Source organism: Miniopterus natalensis, chromosome 2 (genome assembly GCF_054644295.1).
Source record: "Miniopterus natalensis isolate mMinNat1 chromosome 2, mMinNat1.hap1, whole genome shotgun sequence".
Lineage (NCBI taxonomy): Eukaryota > Metazoa > Chordata > Mammalia > Chiroptera > Miniopteridae > Miniopterus > Miniopterus natalensis.
Genome location: NC_142082.1, coordinates 138,889,080 through 138,906,638, shown reverse-complemented (window position 1 = coordinate 138,906,638; position 17,559 = coordinate 138,889,080). Strand labels below are relative to the sequence as shown.

The following is a 17,559-nucleotide window of genomic DNA, read 5'->3' as shown; positions in this document are numbered from 1 at the left end:
GAACATTCAGGTAGATAGTCATATTATCCCCATTTTACAGATGAGGACACTGAGACACAGAGAGATTAAGGAACTTGCCTAAAGTCGCACATTCATAAATGGTAGAACTCGGATTTCAACTCAAGGCAGTCATGTTTCAGAACTCGGTGCTTAATCACTATGTAGTGCTGCTTGCCAGTGTATAGAAGTGCTTTTGTGTCTGAAGGGGAGCCAGGGAATGAGTCTGCAGTGACTGAGTTGGGAAATCATTCTCTTTTTAAAGAGGACTCTAAGCCATACAGATCCTTTTTCATAGATTTGTTTTACTGACTGACTGATTGATGAACTCTCCTGCTGCTTCCTACTTCCTCTCACCTCCATATAAATCATGGCTCCTGCATGGTAGGACATGTTTCAGTGACCTGCCCTCTCCACTCTTCCCCTTCCTTGGGGGTGTTATGAAAGTCAGAGTATGCAGTTCTGTTTCTGAACTCTGCCTTCTTCCTATGCTCATTCTGGCTCTGTCAGTAAGCTGACCCCACTCTTCATCTGCTGGAGGTTTCAGGTGTCCCCTTCTCATCAACCCCACCCACAAACTGTAGGCAGCATCTAAAATCAGCTTTAGGTCTTGCTGACAACTGACAAGCAGCAGGAGGTAATGTTGATTCCCCCTTCTACCACCCCCACCCCAATTTCCCAGGGTTACCATGGTAATGGGACAATGCTACTCCAAAAATAGATGGAAAGAGGAGGATGCCCTAGGGTTACTAGCCTGGAGTAGAGGAGACTAAGTAGGTTTGGCAGATCCAAACCTTCTCCATCAGCTCCAGAGAAGGCAATTCAGCCCCTTTCCTCCTTTTTCAGCCACTTTAGCATTATCTGTGTTGACTGGTGAGGAAATCCTTTTCTAGTTCTTAGCTTAATCTTCCTACTGTAAAAATGTGACTCTAAAAACGTATTTGCTCTGGACAAGTCTCTGTGTCAGCTGCTGTGACCAGTTCCATGTCCTCAGTCATGGTGGAGGTGGAGGTCAGCCGGTCCTGCTTTCAAAGACTGGAGTGTTTTCTTTTCCCTCTGAGCTCATATTAACTATGTTAAACTCACCTTTTTTTTCTACTGGTCTCTTGTTACTTCTGGTCTTTTATGGTTTTCTTTGCTGGGATGGTCCATACCCAAAGATCATAGCTAAAGCTCCTCCCTGTCTGAATTTGTCACTGGTGTTTCTGACATGGGATTCCCCCAGGAAGCTTTGTTTGATTCACAAAGGGCCAGAAGCAGACTGGGTAGAGAGGGGTAAGGCATTGAGGCAGACTGGGGGAAGAAGGATTTAAAGGAAAAAACAGTTGGACTCTGGGGATGTGTTTTTATTATGTAAAAAGAAAAGGTAGCTTAAGGAGAGAAAAACTTGGACAGTGAGGTGTTAAATAAAGGAAGTGGAGGGAGGAACATAGAAAAAGCCAGACCTTAGATAAGGAGCTAGATGTGGTATCTGCTGGGACACAGGAAGGGGCAGTAAGGCAATGTGCTAGGTTTCTTGTACCCACTCTTGACTTGGTTAAGTGACCTGGGACAACCACTGAACCCCACCTTGTCTGTTAAATTACATACCTCAGAGGGCTGTTAATAATTATCATAATAAATCCATTATTTATATATATCTTCATAGTGTTCTCTAAGGTTTTTATAATGTATCTTATTTATTCTAATAGGAACTCTGTGAGGTATTCAGGGAAGATGTTAATTTCTTCATTTTACAAAAAAGTAAACTGAGGCTCAGTGACCCATTTAAGGTCTTACATCTAGTAAAGCTACAACAGCTGGTCCAGCAAGAGTGAAACCCAGGTACCACATAAAGGGACTTGAGAGAGTATAGATTCTTAAGACTGTAAAGTAAACAGTTACCATTTCTGGTAAGTCTTGGTGTGAGTACCAGAGGGGAGAGGGTAAACTTTCCCACAGGTAGGCCACACCTGTCACCTGAATGGAGGATATCAGGTTGCTTTTGCTCCTCAACTTCCCATTTCCTTTCCTTGCTGAAAAACATTTCGCAGGTTTAAATTACCTTATCGCTGTTATGCAAAAGCTCTAATGCCCTCTGAGTCCCATCTGGGACCTCTGAATCTCTTTTCCAGAGATGCGGGCCTTGGCTGAACTCTTGGGCCCCTATGGCATGAAGTTCCTGAGTGAAAACCTGATGTGGCATGTGACCTCTCAGATTGCAGAGCTGAAGGTACTGTGGAAGTTTAGCCGCAGGCGAAGAGGGTTAGCAGTAGGAGACTGGGGGGAAGATACCATGGCTCTTGTCTTTTCCTGTTTAATGTTTCTGTGTCCCGGCTGTAGAAGCTGGTGGTGGAAAACATGGATGTACTTGTTCAGATCCGATCTAACTTTAGCAAGGCGGACTTGATGGCTTCTCTGCTGCCCCAGCTGATGGGTGAGCCTTCCCCTAGAGGGAAAAGGAATTGTGGGAAAAGCATTGTGGATGACAGGGGTTTTAGGGGATCTGGGGCTAGGGCTGGGTCTGCAGAAGCAAGACCATCACTATTCTCATATGTTCTCTTCTCTAACACTCTTCTTTTTCCTCAGGGGCTGATAATGTGCTGAAGCGCATGACCATCATTGGAGTTATCCTCAGCTTTAGGGACATGGCTCAAGAGGGACTTCGAGAGGTGAGCTGGGGGAGAGGGTCTGCCACAAATCACAGACACCTCTCATGGTAGGGCTTGCATGAGAAGTTATGGAAAGGGTTGGTGAGCATTGAGGAGAAAGGAGCTTAATTTGGTAGAGGCCCTGGAAGATCTCTGGGGATAGATGAGCTGAGGAAATGTAGAGGCATGTGGGGAGGGGTGGGAAGTTTATTTAAGCTGATGTTCTTATTTAAGCTGAGACCCTTTTTTTGGTTTGTTTTCACCTGCTTTTGAAGACACTGGCCACTGTCCAGTGAATTCATTCATCTGCTTTTTCCTTCAGGTTTTCTCCTCCCACTGCCCCTTTCTTATGGGTCCCATCGAGTGCCTGAAGGAGTTTGTCACTCCAGACACAGACATCAAGGTAAAGGAAGTATGAAGTGGACTCCAATTAGGAGATTTGTTGTTAAAAAGGAATGTAGTAGGGTCTTGAAAGGGAGAGAGAGCTCTGAAGAATACTGTAGGGAGAAGAGCCAGGAATTGAATAAAAAAACACGAGGGGAGATTTTATGAAGAAAGAGAGGGGCATTGGTCAGACAAATGTTCTTGGAGAAAAGGCAGAGCTGGGGAGACATGCGGGGATGGAGAAAAGTGGGAGCCTGGGGGAGCCTGTTGGGGCTGGGGAAACATTACTGGAGGGAGGAGGACAAGCTCTAGGACAGCATCTGTAGGTTTTCACTTAAGATGTGCACACAAGTTCTCTCTTTAGTCAGGAGCTTAGGTACTTCTTATAAAAAGACTTGTTCCTTCCATTCCCACTCACCCTGCCTGCTGTCAGAGTTTCCTTTCTTTTTCTGGCCATTTCTTCCTCCTAGTTCTGAAACTTTCCAGTTCCTCTATCTGTGTCACCTGCCTCAGGTCCCATTCACTACAGAGATGGAGAAAGAAAGAAGGGATTCTGTAGACACCCTGAGTTAAACATCCCTTCCTTCTCTCCTTTCCTACCTTGCATTACCTTGTCTTTTAAATCACCTGGAACAAACAAGTATGTTTTGCAGGAAATACAGCTGAAGATTGGGAACAAAGAGCTTCAAAATGCACAGGGCAGGCTACTTCTCTTGTTGATTCCTTTAAGGGAAGGAGGTCTGTGATAAAAGGAAACTGGTTAGCAGGAAGAATTAAAGTTAGATGTTAAGAAAAACATCCTTACCTCTAGATCAAAAGAATTGGGAAATATCCTCCTCTGTCTGTGTAAAATCAAATGAGGGTCAAATGGTCATGTTAGAGGGCATGTTTCACTGGATGGCTGCCCCTTTTGACCAGTCTTCGATTTTATGATTTTATGGCGAGCCTGGATTTCTGGCAACTGCTGATTTTGGGGTCGAATGCTCTAGCCTGTCAGGAGCTTGTCTAGCTGATATCTCCTGGGCAGCCCTCAGCTTTAGGCTCTGCCTGCTTTTGAAAATAAGTAGGTGGAGGTGGAGAGGGGGATGACCTGTCCATCAGAAATTCTGTTGTTGCCTCAAGGGGAAAAACATTAGGAGAAGAGAAAATAAGACCCCTTCAGTCATCCCTTTGTTTGTCCAGAAAACCACAGGTCATGAACGAAGGTCCCTGATCTCCTAGGCCATGGTTGCCATAAACAAGGTCATCTAGTTAGTAGGGAATTTAAATAAAGGACAAAGCAGAGTGTAGTTAAGGTTTGCCTTTTGTGTCGAGTACCATAAGCAAAGTGTGTGGGGTTCTTTGCAAAAGATACTCTACTTAGTTGTCTACTATTGAAACAATCATCCTTGTTCTCTCAGAGCATTATAAAGTGTTTTTTTTAACCTCAAAAGGGGTGTAAGTACTTAGTGTGAGAGAGTGGGGAGTTTTGAGACTAGATCTTGGGAACCTTATTCTAAGTACATTGAGGGATTTGGGTATCAATCAGTAAATATTAATTGAGTGCCTTCTATATGCTTAGCATTGTGTTAAAAACTAGACAGGATAAAATGAAATGCAAAGTTCCTAGCTTTGAGATAAAGGAAGAAGGGAAAGGAATAATGTTTGTCAGTATATTTGTGACTCCATGAGTCCCTAGGTTAGATCGATACTTTATATGTGTGGTCTAATTTAATCTTCACAACAATTCTGTGAGGTAAGTACTACTACCCCAGTTTTACAGATGAGAAAACTAAGGCTCAAAGACATGAAGTGACTTTTAGCTAAGATCACACATTTAGTAAGTTTAGAATTTGAATCCAGATCTTCCTTTCACTCCAAAGCCTTTTTTCTCCCTTCTCCATGCCATGAGGTTTTAAAAGAAATTATAATCTAGTTGGTGAGATAAGCCATATGTCTCACCTCCTGTCTGAAAAGACAACTGACGTTACCAGGTGCTGTGCGTGACTAGTGCTTTCAGTGACTAGTGCTACCAGTAAAAGGAGGGAGACGTAGGTTTGGGCGGAAGTAATCAGGGAGGGCTTCACAGAGAATATGAGATCTGAGTTAAGCCTCAAGGAATGGGTGTCACCTAGATATAAGTTGGGGAGAGGAAAGGACACTGGAGGAGGGAAGCACATGAACCAAAATGTGGGAGTAAGGAAGTAAATTGTAGTTTGGAGAGTGAATAAATTACCCTGCCTGCATTGACTGTAGGAAGTGTTTAGGGAAATAAAATTGTCAACGTAAGAAACATTCAAACTTGTGAAGAATTTTTGTGAGTTTATTTGAGCCAAACTGTAGACAAATGCCAGGAAGCAGAATCTCAAGGGACTGAGATAATGCTCTGGAGAATGGCAGTTTTGCACCTTGTTTTATACATTACAGCCAAAAGAGGAGACGTAAGTGGGTTACATGAAATCCATTGGTGATAGATTAGGGAGGCAGGAGAAAGCAAAGCAGGGAGACCCCTGGGGTTGGATAAAAAGTAAAATGATGGACACACACTTCTTTTACTTAGGTGGGTGCAGGATAGTTAACAGTCAACAATTAACTCAATGCAATGAGGGTATTTGTGGTCTCTGCCTGTGCTTTGAGGGGTCTGGAAAAAAGAAAATTAGTTTGACATTCCAACGATATGTTATCGTAGATGCAAAAGACAGGCTCAATTAAGGTAAAGATTGACCTTTGTAAGAGAAGATACTGGCCTAGGACATGACTATCCACCATAAACTACTTTTAGTTAAAAAAATTTTAATTTCAGACCATCCTTTGGGGTTACTTAGGTCTCTGAGTTTGCAAGGCCACCATGCAGGCCTTCCCTGAGCTAGTCAGGTTAGCATGTGGCCCCTTTTCATCCACAAGGTTGAGACAGTAAATTTGTACTATGGCATATGTGAATGCCAAGCAAAAGCTTTTGGGTTTTTCCCTCTGTAGGTTAGGGAGAGCTATGAAGGAATACCTAGAAAAGGTGATAGTATACCAAAAATTTAAAACCAGTGGTCTACGAATTCTGACTCTCTGTAGCTTTTGCCAAACGCTTTTCTCCTTGGAATCAGATCTAGAAAGTTGTTTTCTTCTCTACCAGGTGACTCTGAGTATCTTTGAGCTGGCATCTGCTGCAGGCGTGGGCTGTGACATTGACCCAGCCCTGGTGGCTGCCATTGCTAATATGAAAGCTGGTAAAATTGGGGAAATGAGGGGTTTGGGCCATATTTCTGGGTGGGAAAATGCCAATGTCAAAGAAGCCTTTTGTTTGGGATTGTGAATTCAGGGATACAAGCTGGTAACTAAGGAAAGACTTAACACATGGTCCCTAATCCCCACAAAATACTAACACAGGCAATTTAGATTTCTAGTCAGAATCCAACCAGCTGACCTGTGAATCAGCTAAAAAATATTAAGTGAGAGTCTGTTTGATGCTTAGCAAGTGCTCAAAGGAACTTACAATCTGGTTGGGGAAATGAGTGCCAATGAAACAATGAGAGAACAATACACAGTAGTATAGGATTTCATGCTGAGTATGTGGTATAGCATCTGATCTCCAGAGTACAGCATCTGTGCTCTCCCCTCCTGTATAATCACCATGACACTATTCACTTCTTCCCCAGGTCTCACACTTGTCTCATATTTTCCATTACGCATTTCCTGTGATTAGAATGTTCATACTTATACACACTCAGAACCAAGGGGCCGGTATGAAGCCCTTTCGTAATTTCCAGACGGGTCCTCCCTCTTCTCTATTGGTTTTGGTGAGACTCTTTCCTTTCCTTCCTGCCTCTCCACCCCATTGCAGTTGATGGCGTGTCCTCAGACTGCTTGTCAGCAGAGCCCTTTGCTAAGAGCTCTGCTCAGACACCAGTGGAGGCCTCCAAGGACTCAGGCCCCTCACGATAAGTGGAGGCTGGCCCTGTCCCCTTCAGCAGTAATGACTTGCCTATAGTGCTTCATAAAGAGTGTTCATAGATATTTTCTCATGTGATCCTCAGCAACTCTGAGGATCCTCGTCCTGTAGAGTTTGACTCCTGTTGGCTGACCTCACTTCTCTTTTTCCTCTTGCTAGATACCTCATCCCCTGAGGAAGAATATAAGGTGGCCTGCCTGCTCTTGATCTTTCTTGCAGTTTCCCTCCCACTCCTTGCCACAGACCCTTCTTCCTTCTACAGCATCGAGATGGATGGTAAGTAAGGAGTAGGGTTGAGGAACCAGGGCTATTTAGGTTACTGTCCTGGGGTAGGGAGATGAGATGGAGACAGTTATCTATCTGAAAATATAGACTTCTGTCTCAGGTATAACGTTCTGTTTCAAAAAGCAGAATGAACTGTCCATAAAATTCAATTCCAGTGAAATTTCATAGGAATATCCTTCTCCTAATCCCCAGTGCTTCCTATGGATGTTAAATAGGGGTGGCCCAGATGGAAAAAATGAAAACTTCCCAGCTGGGGTAACTCACTTTGTTATTTCCTTTTGTTTCTCCCTCTATCAATAATAACCTAGGTTACAACAACAATATTCACTGCTTGACCAAAGCCATCATCCATGTGTCTGCTGCCCTCTTCACACTCTACAACAAGAACATTGAAACTCACCTCAAGGAATTTCTGGTGGTGAGTGGGTCTAGGTGATAAGGAATGGAAGGCTGCAAAGTCTGGTGAGAATTGGTTTGACTTAATCCATAGACTGTTATTGTTGAGCAGGCCTTGGATAACCTCCCACCTAATTCATTCAGTAAGTAGTGAGAGGCCACTTTGTGAAAGGCAGGAGTTTCTTTTAAGTTTCCTGACAGCTAGTATTTCAGCCTCTGCCTAAATCCTTGGAAAGAGCATTGGACTAAGAGTCAGAAAATCTGAGTTCTAATTCTAGATCTAGTTCTGGATACACTAAGAAGTTGTATGACTTCTGAAGAGCCACACTTTTGGGGCCTCAGTCTTTTCATTTATTAAAGAGGGCAATTAAACTAAATCTATGATTCACTACCTTGGTGTGCATTAGGATCCCAAGGAGCTTGTTCAAATACAGATTCCCAACCCTTATACTAATTCTGCTGAATTAGAATATCCTAGGGTGAGTCCAATCCTCTGTTTTTAATAAGATCTCTAGGAGATCTGAAGCACAATAAAGTTGGAGAGACACTGAGTTGTAAAAGTCCCCTTCCAACTCTAATACTGACAAAAAGCCAAACTTTTTTCAAATTCTCAAACTTTAGCGTAAATGAAAACCACTTAGAAAATTTCTGAATCAGTGGATTAAAGGCAGCACTGGAAAATTCGCATTTTCTTTTTTTTGTTAATCCTCACCTGAGGATATATTTTTCCATTGATTTTTAGAGAGGGTGGAAGGGAGGGGAGTGTGGGGGGTGGGGGGAGAGGGAGGGAAGGAGATAGTGAGAGAGACACATCAAATGTCTGCCTCCTGCACGTGCCAGATCCAGGCCCAGAATTGAACCTGCAACCCAGGTATATGCCCTTGACTGGAAATTGAACCCGAGATTCTTAGGTGCCTGGGCTGATGCTCTACCACTGAGCCACACTGGCCAGGGCAAAATTTGCATTTTCAACAAGTTGCTCATCCTGGAATCTTACTTTGAGAACCACTGGTCTAGAATACTAAGGACTGGTGCTTACAACCAGGCAGCCGATTCTACTGTAGGCTATGTCCAATTTGTTTGAAAAAAAATTGTTTTAAAACAAATTTTAGCCAAAGTTTGACTCCCTGTTACTATCACCATTGATCTTAGCTTTGCCCCTGGAAAAACACTAAGTATAATCTCTTTCCATTATTGAAAGAGGCCCAGAGTTTTCCATCCTAAATCCTCCGTGGAGGAATCACATCCATATACTTCTGCTACATGGTCCATTACCCACTGCCTGCTTGAGCATTCTCAGCAATAGGGAGCTTATTCCTTGGCAAAGTGTGGTCCTGATTTAGGAACTGGGGCCTCATCTGCCTCCTTTCAGGAGGAAACAGTAGGTCACATTCTCTTGGGAATCATACTATTGTCTTGAGAAGTACATGTTGGGGACTGGGAAGCTCAGTGAGTGGGTCTCTATTAAAAGTGAAACAATCACTCAGGGTGGACTCTGAGCTTCTTAGATATAAAGAGGACTCACACTCACACAGCTCTAAGTTGGGGTGAGAAGGGAATTCCCCCCCCTCCTTTCCCTTCCCCCCCTTTGTTTGCTAAATACAGGAAACCTGAGTCTGGGATGCAATTAAGCACGTTTCTTCCTACCTCTTTGATTTGTTGGGGACCTGGAGGCGAATGGAGAAGACAGCTATTTGGGAGTTGACAGGAGGAGAATACCAAGAGCACTGTGTCTGAATCAGAGGCCCAGCTCTTCTCTAGTCCAGAGAGGAGTTAGCTGTAAACGGCCCTAGGACAGTGGTGTCTGCATGCTGCCTGGGAAAAGAGATTAATCTCCTGGCACACAGTATTACCTGCCTTTGTTCTAGGCCCTTTCCTTCCCCTGCAACCTCTCCCCCAGCACCCCAGGCAACCTCCTGTTGTCCACACTGGTTTATAGGCTGAAACCTAGAGTATTTGCCAGTTTTCCACCCTGAGTCTCCAGGAACATCTTCTAACTTTCCTCCTTGATATTTTAACTTCCTGTAGCCTGAGGCTGTCCTACTCTGACCTCCATAAAAATCTGCTTCCCTTACAAACTCTTCCCTTACAGGTGGCCTCTATAAGCCTCCTGCAGCTGGGCCAGGAGACTGACAAGATTAAAACCAGAAATCGGGAATCCATTTCTCTGCTCATGCGCTTGGTATGTATCTTGTTGAAGTTGCTCTGGGAAAAGAGAGAGGAGAGCCAGAGGGAGACTCCTCTTTAAGGTCTTTTGGTCCCTGGTATTGTCATCACTCAAAAGCATTAACTAAGAACTTAATTCTGCTGGACCCTCTGGGTCTAGTCTTCATATCCTGGTTAACATTCTAGACTTGTCCTGTAATATCAAGGTAGAGTCTTCAAGGACTTCTCTGCAGGACAGGGCCTTCCTGGCCCTTAGCTGACTGGGACCCTTTTCCTGCAATGTTCTCGAGTCTGACCTGGTGGGGCAGGTGTGACCCTCATCCGTAACAACCTGCCCAGTGCATGTTTGGTTTCACTTGACCTCTTCCTACCACCTATTTCTTGTCCTTAAGAGTATATGAAGAGGGTGCTGAATAGCACAGAGCTGAACTCAGAATGGGGAGGAGGGCTCAGAGGAGGAAGGGATTTTAGATGAAAAGTTACAAGGCAGGGAGCCCGGTGACCCGTGCATCAGGCAGCTCTTGCTATCTCTTCTCCTTTATCCCCAAGCTGTGGGTTTTCCCTACTTTGGCAGAAAGTTCTGGGAACTCTGACTCAGTTAATTAAAAAAGAAATCTTTTCCTCATGACCCTGTTTCTTTCCTCATCACACTTACTCACTGTTTTGCTCTAAAAGTCTGATTTGCCAGGTTAGCACTGCACTTAGGTATGGACAGGAGGGGCCCCTGCCCTAGCCCTGTGTTTAAGAGGCCCTCCTCTGGCCTGTGGGGAGAGAAGTCTGTGTTCTACCTTGAACCCCACACTGAAGATTTCTGGGACCTCAGAATTCTCTGTTAAGCAGCTCCAGCCCACTTGTGGGGCTCGTGTAGAGCTTCTTCCCCAAGTCCGTCCTGCTGAGGCAGACTGCTGCTGGCAGATATGCCTCTAGTGCCCAAGGAATGTATGGCTAGAGCTTAGCTGTGCAGATAGGAGGTCTATGTGCATACAAACGCTTCAAACTGGGGCGGTTCCCCCTCCCCTGTTCTGGTGCAGAGCTCTTAGAAGTCTAAGAATTCTTAATTCAAACCCGGCCTTCCATGAAATTATAAAAGTATATTGTGAAGGTTGAAATATAGAATATAATAGTTTATTTAATTTATTTAGTCATATGGTATGTGGGTTTCCATTTGGACTCTTGGCCCAGGACCATGAATGTTAGGGGCAGGCATGCCAGGGATTGTCCCTGGTTTCCTTTAAATACACTGGCACTGAATGTTATCTGTGTCTCAGTTTCTTCTGCTAGAAAAAGGCCTAGGTTGGCTGATTAAGGATTATGATGGAGAAGAGAAGAGAATGGACATGAGGTTATATGTGTGTAGGTGTGTGTGTGGTGAGGGGTGAGAGGGCAGAGGAGGCAAATGAGGGCAAATACTAGTAGTGTGCTAGAGAGAGGACAATTTTTGGAGCATCATGAACTTGGGCAAGCTAATTAACCTTTGTGAGACTCTGATTCTTTATCCATAAAAGTGCACGATAATCCTTATGATAGAGTGCTTAGTATTCATAAGATAATATATGTAAAAGTGCCTAGTACATAATAGATGCTCAAGAAATGTTAGTTCCCTGTCTCTGCTGTTCATTTTAGTTTCTGGAAGGTTAAGCACGCCTCTTCATTTCCTTGGGCAGTTTTCACCTCTGTAAGGTTGGAGGTGATTCTTTATTGCCGGAGAGCCTGGCCTCTTCCTTCTTCTTTGCTCCCCTCTCCCCCACATCCCCAAACTGTGAGGAGGCCTCTGCCCCTTGTGGCAATGCAGTGAGGCCTTCAGAGTGGCTGGAACAGAGAGCTAGGGCCAAGCACTTTTTATTGGAGAGAGTGATGGAAGGACTAGCTGCTGCAAAGCAATTTAAATGCAAATGTTTCCACAGAGCATTTGGAAATTACTGAAGGGGAAGGAGCTGTATTCTGATATAAGAGGCTACTCATGTAGCCCCAAATCCTAGTCAGGCACTTCTCTCCCTGAGTTCTTTCTGTCTTGCTGTCAAGCCTGGGCAGTGCCCACCCCAGTATTGCCAGTGTTCCTGGCTTTCACAGTGGAAAGAGAGGACTCTTTCATAGACTTGTGGGATCTTAGCTGTCAGAATGAGTCCAGATCCTGGCAATTACTCTAGTCCTTACAATTCATAAGTGAGGAAACTGAGGACAGGAAGGGAAAGATGACATTCAAAGTCTCCCCCAAAATATATGGGCAGATTTGGGACTACAACCCAAGTTTCTTGGCCTTCATTCTAGGGCTGTTTCCACTACTATAAATCTCTTCCAGTTAGGAGTCCTGTTATTTTCTGTGCTTAATGGAGCAAAGAATAGGAAGTCTTGGGCCAGTGAATCGTTCTTGAAGCTGTCACTCATTTCCTTGTACCTGAGGGTTGTGTCCTGGAAAAGAGGTCTTATCTCTGTCCTGGCTTAAGGTTTGAAAGTCTACCCTAGCAAAAAATTTTTTCTGTTATCCAACCTAATACTCGAGCTACAGTTTTACTGGCAGGTTTCCTCCCCTTCAGCCTGTGGCATCTGCTCTTCTGGGGCTGTTGTGTGTATTGTGTGTGCATGTGCTTGAGAAACGCAGAATTTTACAAATTTTAAAACCTGAAAGGACTTCAGAGTGAGAAACATGTTAGAGTAGATATGGTAGGTTCTGTTATGCATGAATTTTCAGAACTTGAAACACCAGCCAGATCGGGGAGGGCCCATCTGTGTGAATTGCCAGAGGATATGGGACACCTCTCCGGAGTGTGTCTTTTAGTCCCAGACCTCTTGACGAGAAGAGTACTAAAGGAAATACACCTATTCCTTCCTCAGAGATGGGGACCCTCCAGCCCAATGCTAGGTTGCACTGCTCTTTGCTAATATCCGCTCGTCCCACCAGTCTTATCCAAGCATCTTGATCTATCTTTCGGCTTGGCTGTGGGGGCTGCTGGGATTACCACAGTACACAGGCTTCTAATTAAACTAATTAATCATGCCTGCTCCTCTATGCAGCATCCTTACTGCTCCACAAGCACTGCACTGAGGGAGGGAGGACACAGGCCCAGCACAGGAGGACCCGTGTGGATTCCATGTCCCCCTTTTTCGGCCTGCAGCCGCAGTTGTTTCTTTCTCTGTCAGGCTTTGTCATTATGGCTTTTACTCATCCTTACCTGCATCTGCACTCCCCACCCACATGTGCTTTAGCATCCAGAATGGGAGAGAATGGGCTTTTCTGCCACAAGGGAAGTGATTCTTCCCTGCCTTCTGTTTCTGAGCCCTTCATATAACCTTGAGGAGGGGGACAGAGGCCACATGCTTTCTGGGAGATAAACCAAGGAGGGAAAGAGGGGAGTGTGACTTGGAACCCCGTTCACTTGTAACTCTGAGGGCCTCAGAGGGCCCCGGGGACTGAATGAAGAGGAACAGGGTGGCACAGAGGCATGCCCTACTCGAGGTTCTCATCTCTTGGTCCCTTCTCTTGCAGGTGGTGGAGGAGTCCTCCTTCCTGACCCTAGACATGCTGGAGTCCTGTTTCCCTTATGTCCTGCTTCGAAATGCCTATCGGGAGGTATCTCGGACCTACCACCTGAATCGAGTGCCGGCCAGTACCCACTGAAGGCCCTTTGGACCTGCCTAAACCCACGCCACACTGGGAACTGTGGTCATTTTCTCAAGGGGTAGGGACGGGGTGGGGTCTGGAGCCAGAGCAGATGAACAGGCATATGGATGAACAATCCAGGGCTGAGAAATCATAGAGGAGCGGGGCAGGTTGGGGGATGGAGGAGAGGTAAAAGGAAAAGTTAGGGGCATGGGGCCAAGTGTGTGAATTTTTACAATGAAAAAAACCAAAAAACAAAACCACACAGAACCGAGTGACATACAAATATGTTTCTATCTTGAGCTCTGACTGGCATGGGTCTCTTTGACGACCTTCATCACTATTCTACGGTGATGCTGGCGGACAGAGAAGATCAATCATCATATTAAACCATAATGAGCTTCTAATCCTCCCACTGGAGCTGCTATTGTCTCCTGCACATTCATTAGGACGATTATCTCCTCTGTTCCTTTTCCAAATGTGTTCAGCAAATATTCAACCCGGTCCTACTGCAAAGTCGTAGCAAAGGAATCCCTCTTTTCCTTTGTGGGGGCACTTTGCAGAGTAAGAGGGGCAATGAGGAAGTGCTCTTGAGAGATTTTCACCGCCCCAAATCTTTTCACCTGCCCTAAAAAGTAAATTCATCTGTTTAACTTTCACCCCCTCCTCCTTTTTCTCTGACATCATCACAACCCAGAGCGGCGGGTCAGTCTAGGTAATTCTAGGTCACACGACAACCCATTGGACCGGAGTCATGTGGTTTCCTTCCCGGACCATTTGGGGTACTCTTCCTCGTACCTGGAAGGGTTGATTTAACCCAAATCCCCTTGTCATCTTGGGTACAGCTGTTGCTCCAGGCAGGGATTTCTTGTCTAGATTTTAAATTTCACAGACCTTATTAGGTTATAGGGCCCTGAGAGTGGGTATACTTGAGGGAGTACAAGCTGTTTCAACTTAGCCCTTTCCTGCACTAATTAGAATTTCAAGTGTCACAAAACCTAGGGCATTGAAGATAGCACTAAACTAGGTTTAGTTAACTCCATGGCAGGGAATAGTGGCCTCCGGTGCATCACTTCTGTGCACCCACTTCCAGGGAGGCTGGAGCAACAGATCACATATGTAATAGGTTTAGAGTAGTTGGGATGGGCCAATATAATTAACTAGTTGATTAATCAGGGTCATGTTCGTACTTCCACTATAAAAGGCAAGCAACTGTTGATTTTCCTCAAAACCATCTGACCTTCATTAAAGCTATTTAATAGCTGTTTTTGGATTTTATATGTGTGTTTGATTTTTACTTCTCAAGACCCAGGCTTAGTCTATACTTTTAAAACTTGGCTCCTATAATCAATACACAAGTTTTCCTTAGCAACAACTGCCTGCTCTTTAGGATAGAAGCAAGAGAGGATTCTGCTTTGTGCCTCAGCACGTTGTCCTTCCTTGCTGTGGAAAGGACAGCGTGTTCTAAGGGGTGATTCAGGGTCAGGCCTACTGAGACCGAGGGGAAAATTGATGAGGAAGAGAAGGCTCAAAACTATCTGAACAACTATTCTTAAGCACATATCTCTGCTGGGATCATCGTCTTGAGATGGAGATCCCTTTTTCATCTACCATGGAACTGCTTAAAAGGAGCCTCCCAGAGGACAGAAGACAAGTTGCTGCAGGAGAATAGAGGATAGATATACTACCTTTATTATTTTTTTAAAATTAAAAATTAGTTCGAGATAGTTAATCCAATAAAGTATTGCAGAGAGATCCTGTGTAATGTTACCAGTTCCCCCCAACGGTAACATCTTGCAAAAGTGATGGTATACTGTGATAACCAGAATATTGACCATGATACCATCCACCCATCTTATTCAGATTTCCCCAGTTGTTTTTTTTCAGTCCTTACCCGAGGATATTTCTTCCATTGCTGTTCAGAAAGAGTGGGGGGAGGGGGGAGAGATGTGAGAGAGACACATTGATTGGTTGCCTCCCGAACATGCCCTGACAGGGGCCGGGGATCGAGCCTACAACTGAGGTACTTGCCCTTGGCCAGAATCCAACCCCGGGACCCTTCAGTTCCTGGGCCAATGCTCTAAGATACAGAACAGTTCCAGCATCACAAGGATCCCTCATGTTGCTCTTTTATAAACACACCCACGTCCCTCCTGCAACCCTCTTCTGCTTCCCTAACCCCTGGCAACACAAATCTGTTCCCCCTTTCTAAAATTTTGTCATTTGTCATAATATCTTTTTATAAACATATATTTACACATACATTTCTCTACCATGTATACTTTTTCAAAATGTTCTTGCATCCTTATGACATTTCTGCAAGGTAGGGGAGGCTTCCTTATCTCAGGCCAGTAAACAGATTCAGAGATGCTAAATGACTTAGGAAGGTGACATGTTTAGCAGTATGTCTAGAACTGGGAGCTGAGTCTGACATTCAGTCCTAGACTTTTCTCCCTGTCCAGACTGCCTCTTCATCTGGGAAGACTTAGTTATTAGAATCCAGAGACCCTAGAACAAGCAAAAATAGGAGAAGGTAAGACATGATGGCCTTAACCACCTGAAACAAAAGATGAATGTCTTGAGGTAACAGGACCCATCAGCACTTTAGGCAATTTGCTTCCTTGGCCAGGACCATCTCTGATCCCTTGCAGCCTAGGACACAATCAACTGTGAACTGCTTTCTGCTCTCAGATCCCCAGCTTGCTTTGTTCAGGCCTAAAAGGAACTAAGGAATGAGTATCAGGGAGAAATTCTGACCTTGATTGCTTTGTCTTGCAGGCAGAGTAGACTCTAGCCTCGGCATTTTCATTAGTGCAGTGTTTTCATTACAATCTCCATTAACTTGTTTGCAGCAATGAGATGGAATTATCCCTCCCACCAGGCCTGCGGTGAGATGCTTGCAGAGAAGTTCCCATTCCTTTGGGCAGTAAAGACACTATGGTGTTCAGTCCAGTGGGCAGATGAGGGTGGCCTCTAACTGCAGTGGGTCTGGGGCCTGGATGAGGGGTTCTTACCCTTTGGCACTTTGCCCGGGAGGTAAAGAACAGCTGTGGTTTGAGTTCTAACCCAGGAGAGGAGATCCCAGCTAGGGACGAGACTTCCTTAACCTCAGGTCCTCATGCCTATATCAGTTCTCCTCCAACAAAGTTTCACTTTGAGAAGAAGCTGGCGCATGGTTGAAATGCACTCACGTGGTTGAATGTTCTTTCAGTCCTCCTCCCCACAGGGCCTCCGGCTCCTCCTAAGTACCTGTCATCAAAGGAGATGAAGATGAATCCCCCCTCAGCCCCCACACCTCAAGGAGTTGTCAAGTACTCTCCCTCCTACCTGAATAGGAAGCTGGAGCAGCAGGCCACATTTCAGGCTGAGGAAGTCAGAAGTTAACTTGAGCTGAGTTTGCAGCTCTGGAGAGATTGAGGAGCAGGATTTCTTTTGTCATTTTGGAAGGAGAGGGTTGTGAGGCTGCCCCTTTAAATAGCATTCCTGTAGGAGGCAGATCACATCCATCCGTCACCACTGCCAAAATGTCACTTTTGGTCTCTATCAAACTCAAAGCTTGTTGGAAGGGGTTGTGGAGTTAGGGGAGTGAGGAGGAATGGTCTCCAAGGGACATGGGCAGTTTGGAAGCTGAAAAGGAGAGGCATGAGATTGGGTAGATGGAACCTGGGGAAAGTGGGGGGCAGGAGATGGGGGAAAGACAGGGAGAGAAAAATAGTGGGTCTTTTGAGTCTACGAATGGGACTGATACACCCTGTCTAGAGGGAGGTTAAGACAGAAGGGTAGGATTGCAACAAGACGCATGAGGTTGAGGTTAAACACCAGGAATGGTAACTAGAGAGAGAAAGAGCCACGGAGTGGAAAAGCACTAGAAAAAGGTTGGGGGGCTTGGCCCGGGCCATGTTGCTTACTCTCTGTGGGGCAGCAACATTTTTCTGGGCTTAGTTTTCCCATTTGTTGCATGAAGGGGGCTGGACTAGATGGAGTCTGAAGTCTCTTTTACGAAGAACTTGTGGGGTGTGTGAATTTTTCTTTTCTTAAAATGGGTTAGGAGGTGGGGGCGTGGGAGAGCAAGAGTGGGATATACCACTGTGTCCACACAAAATGTTGAGAGACCCCTCTGGAAGAACATCTCTCGCCTCTCTCCCACTTTTTCTAGTTGAAATACCTGCCTAATTTGGGAA

At 45.0% G+C, this 17,559-nt stretch overlaps 1 protein-coding gene across 1 annotated transcript in view; it reads left to right on the top strand.

Moving 5' to 3' along the window:
* NCKAP1L (NCK associated protein 1 like) overlaps positions 1-7,762 on the top strand; it is a 32,116-nt gene extending 24,354 nt beyond the window's left edge. Inside the window, exons 23-29 of the mRNA XM_016217989.2 lie at positions 2,112-2,209; positions 2,320-2,413; positions 2,566-2,648; positions 2,950-3,030; positions 6,118-6,211; positions 7,093-7,209; positions 7,527-7,762. Coding sequence (XP_016073475.2) covers positions 2,112-2,209; positions 2,320-2,413; positions 2,566-2,648; positions 2,950-3,030; positions 6,118-6,211; positions 7,093-7,209; positions 7,527-7,654 — 695 coding nt within the window. The 3' untranslated portion in view covers positions 7,655-7,762. The remainder of the gene's footprint in view (positions 1-2,111; positions 2,210-2,319; positions 2,414-2,565; positions 2,649-2,949; positions 3,031-6,117; positions 6,212-7,092; positions 7,210-7,526) is intronic.
* The last annotated feature ends 9,797 nt before the right edge of the window (positions 7,763-17,559 follow it).